Below are 4,602 nucleotides of genomic sequence, written 5' to 3' on the forward strand. Positions count from 1 at the left end.
ATTATTATTATTATTATTATTATTATTATTATTATTATTATTATTATACTGTCTGGTGGTGGTGACAGATAACAATTTGTTAAAATATGTTTATAACAACAGGATTTGAGGTATAGAGCAGAAGCAAAAATTAAATGAAAATTCACACAATTGACATAAAATAAAAACTGTAAAAAAATCAATTTAAAGGTAGACATGGTATAAAATCTAAACTGATATTGATTCCTTTTGACAAGATGTTGCAGGGAATTTGTTAGTCGTTATTAAAATAATTTATTTAATTATGCTTGTGCTGCTGCAAGAACTTAAACTTGTATTTGCGTTTTTATTTTTAAGATGCATGCACATTATAAAATAAATGTTTAGTGAAATTGTGTTCATGTCTTGTTTGCATACACACTCAGTGTTGGGTCAACAATGCATAAAGACACTCACAAATATATTCTTTGAACGACTGCTGTCTTACATTTCACCATAAATATTTCTTGTTATTAAAAATGTATAAACTGCTACATTTTTTTCTGTTGAAACAATAACAATGTTAATGTTGATGCTGGAAATTAAATTCAGTACATACAATGTTTGAAATTATTAAGTTTATTGTCCTTTTGGTAGAACATAAAATTATTAAAATTATTTACTGATACAAAACAAAATATTTTACTATTTTCACATTTACCATCATAACAATTAAATAGTTATCATACTTAATATTGGCCAAACAAACCTGAAAGTGTTGAAAACCACAATCCAATTAAAAAGAAAAATATGTGGATTTTTATTTTAACATAATCCCTTTTTTCTTTTTTCTTTCGCTGCTTTTATAAAACAAAATAAAAAAATTAAGTGAGAAATATAATATTTTAATAAAAATCAAAATAAATTAATAAAATTTATTTTGTATAATTATACTATTGTACTTTGTTGAATTAATTGCTTAAAGCATGAAGTTACATCTTTATGGATTTTTAATGTAAAAAATCTGATTGAATTTAACAAACAACTTTTGTCCAGATTAAATTATTAGAGCTGTAAAACTGGACAAAGTTTTAAGAGACAAAACACTCGCGCTCACCTCGGACGAGGATTCTCCGGCAGTAGTCTGGGTCCCCCGCGCTCCCCCTGTTCTTCTCGCAGGTCTCGATTGTCCCAGAAGAGGAAAAGGAGTCCTGCTGCTCCTTAAGGAAGCTTTTCGACAGGCTGCCCTGCGAGTCTTTGCCGTCCTTCCCCTCCTTTAGTCCGTTCTTCAGCACCATCGCTTCTGTTTCTTGGTTGTACCTGACCTCCATGCTCAGTTTATCCTCTCAGATCTGCGGCTCTGCCGCCTCTGTTTTCCTTTTGTCAGATGAAAGAAAAGGAGATTACAGAGAATGTGGTTCTGGGGATTGTCAGCGCAGTGTAAGTTTTAGTTTCAAAACAGCAGCTTTCAACAAACCAGAGCCAGCTACCTAATGTTTGCTAAAATACTTTGTCACCCGACCACGGAGCCTTATTGTCACTGAACAAACTCCCTTGCCCAATGATCATGGACTTCTCAGCGAAACTCAGCAGTAATTCAATGCCCCCCTTTCCTCGTTACATAGACATCGTGCTGATAGACGATCTCCAAATAATCATAGCCATGGATGCGCACTCGCTGTTTCAACTGATTACGGTAATTTTGCTGCCTCCACATTTGCGTAACCTCATGAATAAACTAAATTGTTTGTGGAAATAGATCAGGTCTTGATAGAGGGGTTTGCTCGTCCCGTCCCCCTCAGTTTGCCTGCTCTCAGCCCATGGAATCAAGACAAATGATTGGTCTTGTCTTGCAACCAAGCCTTCCTGCACGCACACAGTCACAGAGGTATGTCTTCCAGCGCCGAAAAAAGTTCTCAGGTGTTTCATTCCTCCATCTGCAGAACACAGGCAGACATTTCCCCCCTGACTTTAAGCAGCGCACCTGATTGTCGCAGCATGTCAGCGAACTTTGATCCTGTTTTTCCTTTTGGCAATCAGCAGAACTCTGCAATGTGCAGATCTCACCGCTAAGCTATTGGAGGAAGTGGAAGAGAGCCAGAGGAGGAGAGAGAGCGAGGAAGAGGGAGAGAGCTAAGTGAAAGGGATAACGAACAAATCCTCATCGAGCAAAATTTATGAAAGCAACGACAACCCAGCTTGTTTCAGCAAAGCAGTAATGCCGGCATCTTCCATCGCTGGAATTCTGTTAAAGTTTCCTCTTTCCCTCCATCTTCTTACGGTCAGTCAGGAAGCAATGTGGCGAAGTCCTGGCTGTTAACGTCACCACTTCACTATTTTAAGAATTGCACCCCAGAAGCTATGCTCAGCTCTCATAATCTTAACCTGCATATCCTAAAAAGACACACACAAAAAAAGGTGGGGGGGTACAAAACTTGTCATTAGTGCTAAGGCTGTCTACACTCCCTAGCTCACACGCATTCCCCTGGAATGGCCCCTGCCTCTCTCCACCACTCACCCTCCAGCCCACTAAACCACCCACCCAACCACCAACTCTTAGCTATTTTCATTGTCAGTGCAACAATATCTCTGAACACAGCAGTGGCCAGTAATCCAATAAGACCATTGATTAGGCCACAATGATTCAATTCAAACTGGTGGCCTAGTGCAAGGAACAGTCTCTGGCCCTTCTTGTCACCTTAGCTGGCCAGAAGCCCTCTTCAAGCTGCACCCCTCCTTGAGTGCCATTCATGCCTTTATGGGAAACAGAGAGGAAAAGGAGTGAAAGATGGCAATTATCTAATTGGACTATTAACAAACAAATCTGCAGTGTGGCTGCCCGGCAGCAGTCTCGAGGTGGGTTTAAGGGCTGCATGTTGGACTAACTTTATTCACTCTGTGTTTGGGGGGGTGGGGGGGCTGCTGTGTGGAGTGGGACAGCATCCATTGTTTGAAGAAGGTAAAAAGGAGGCTAAAAATGGAGCGACTAAAGAGAACCCAGGCATTGCAAGCTGTGGTGCAGGGCTCCAGCCTGGGAAATAGATCGAGGTTTTAGCATCTTTGCCTCTCAGAGGCGTACAATGATTAAAAGGAGAAAAGAAACACAAAACTGCATGTTTTTAGTGCATGCAAGAAATGTGTTTTACAATGTAACACTAACTTATAAAATATTGTTTTTAGTACTATCAATACATGGAAAATAAATCATATTGCAACTAAAGCGCACTTTCAGAGACCTAAGAATACTGTAGATAATAATCCATCAGTGACATCTGAATCTTTACTGCTCAGTGTTTATGTCTGGGAAGGCACATTCATGCTTAAAAGCAGTGCACATCAACTGATAAACCCCATGAGATGATGAATTATTGAGCTACGACATCTGCTGTCAATAACACATAATAAAACTATACCTTTTACAGTATTACTTTACATATGTGCATTAGAAGATTATATAACCATTTAAATTTTTTTAAAATTATTGTCATTATTTGTAAATGCTAACATCACTAAAACATATGATTAGTTAAACTTCTGCTAACAGCAGCAACTGATAAAGGGCTTCAGATCATCACCAAAATAAAAGGAGAAGCCAATATGGTGAACAGTCTTCAGGGAGATGTGCAGTGAGTGTTCGCCTGTTGTCATCAGACAGGATGCAGCCGTCTCATCGTGTCAAGCTGCTGCACCTGGTTAGAGTGACCTTGTTCATTGTGTTTATATAAAATAGTGAGACAGTGTTTTTTTTGTCAGGTTGATTGAATATAATACAAGTTTTGTTTCTGCAAGCAGTGAGTGCTAAAACAGAATGATAATAAGATAGGTATTCAAATCTCAAGCAGATAATCACAAACCTCAGTATGGCTGAAAAACAAAAATCCTTTATGAATTTTCTGTGCTCACACCACTTCAGATATGTTTTAACTGAAGTTTTGTGCTGTGTTTGCACCCCCAATCACTTTTCAAAGAACTTTTAAACTACGTTTTTAGTGGATCTGTGTGGACAGGAAGTACAAAACTTATAATAAAGCTGTTTATTTTCCTACATGCCGACCATCAGTTTTGGCCCCAGAAACCAAAACACCACATTAAAGTCATTAGTCAAACTAAACTAAAGTGAACTAAACTAAACTACACTAAATTAAACTAAACAAAACAAGCTGAACTTGTTTTAGGAAAATCTTGATCAAAATAAGTATGTTTTTCTTTGTATATTTGAATGTTGGTAATGTATATGTTCTCGCCACCTAGTGTCACAACATGCTTATTTCAGCATTTTTGTTAAAATGTTTTTTTCCGGCTGCCCCCTTCTTCAGGTAATGTCTTTCCTGACACAACCACAAACCTCCAAGCAACGACAGCTCTCTGTGTAGAGCAGAGAGCTGACATCTAGGGCCCCTGGAGGAACAGTTGGAGGGGGTTGAGGCTCTTGCTCAAAGGCCCAGAGTGGGGCAAACAAGGGTGGAACATGTGGGTGTTTCACCTTTCTTACCCACATTTTGATGTAGTTCGTATGGAGAGTCGAACTGGAGACGTTCTGATCACAGGCTCAGCTTCTCTCTCTTTCGCTCTATCTCTCTCTCTCTCTCTCTCTCTCTTTCTCTCTCTCTCTCTCTCTCTCTCTCTCTCTATATATATATATAT

The 4,602-nt window shown here is 38.7% G+C and overlaps 1 protein-coding gene across 1 annotated transcript in view; it reads right to left on the reverse strand.

The window, feature by feature from the left end:
* The window catches only part of vax1 (ventral anterior homeobox 1), a 4,763-nt gene extending 3,378 nt beyond the window's left edge, over window positions 1–1,385 (reverse strand). Inside the window, exon 1 of the mRNA XM_037687972.1 lies at window positions 1,076–1,385. Within this exon, the coding sequence (XP_037543900.1) occupies window positions 1,076–1,289 (214 nt within the window). The 5' untranslated portion in view covers window positions 1,290–1,385. The remainder of the gene's footprint in view (window positions 1–1,075) is intronic.
* Window positions 1,386–4,602: the final 3,217 nt, after the last annotated feature.

This window comes from Nematolebias whitei, chromosome 1 (genome assembly GCF_014905685.2).
Source record: "Nematolebias whitei isolate Nwh7 chromosome 1, NemWhi1, whole genome shotgun sequence".
Lineage (NCBI taxonomy): Eukaryota > Metazoa > Chordata > Actinopteri > Cyprinodontiformes > Rivulidae > Nematolebias > Nematolebias whitei.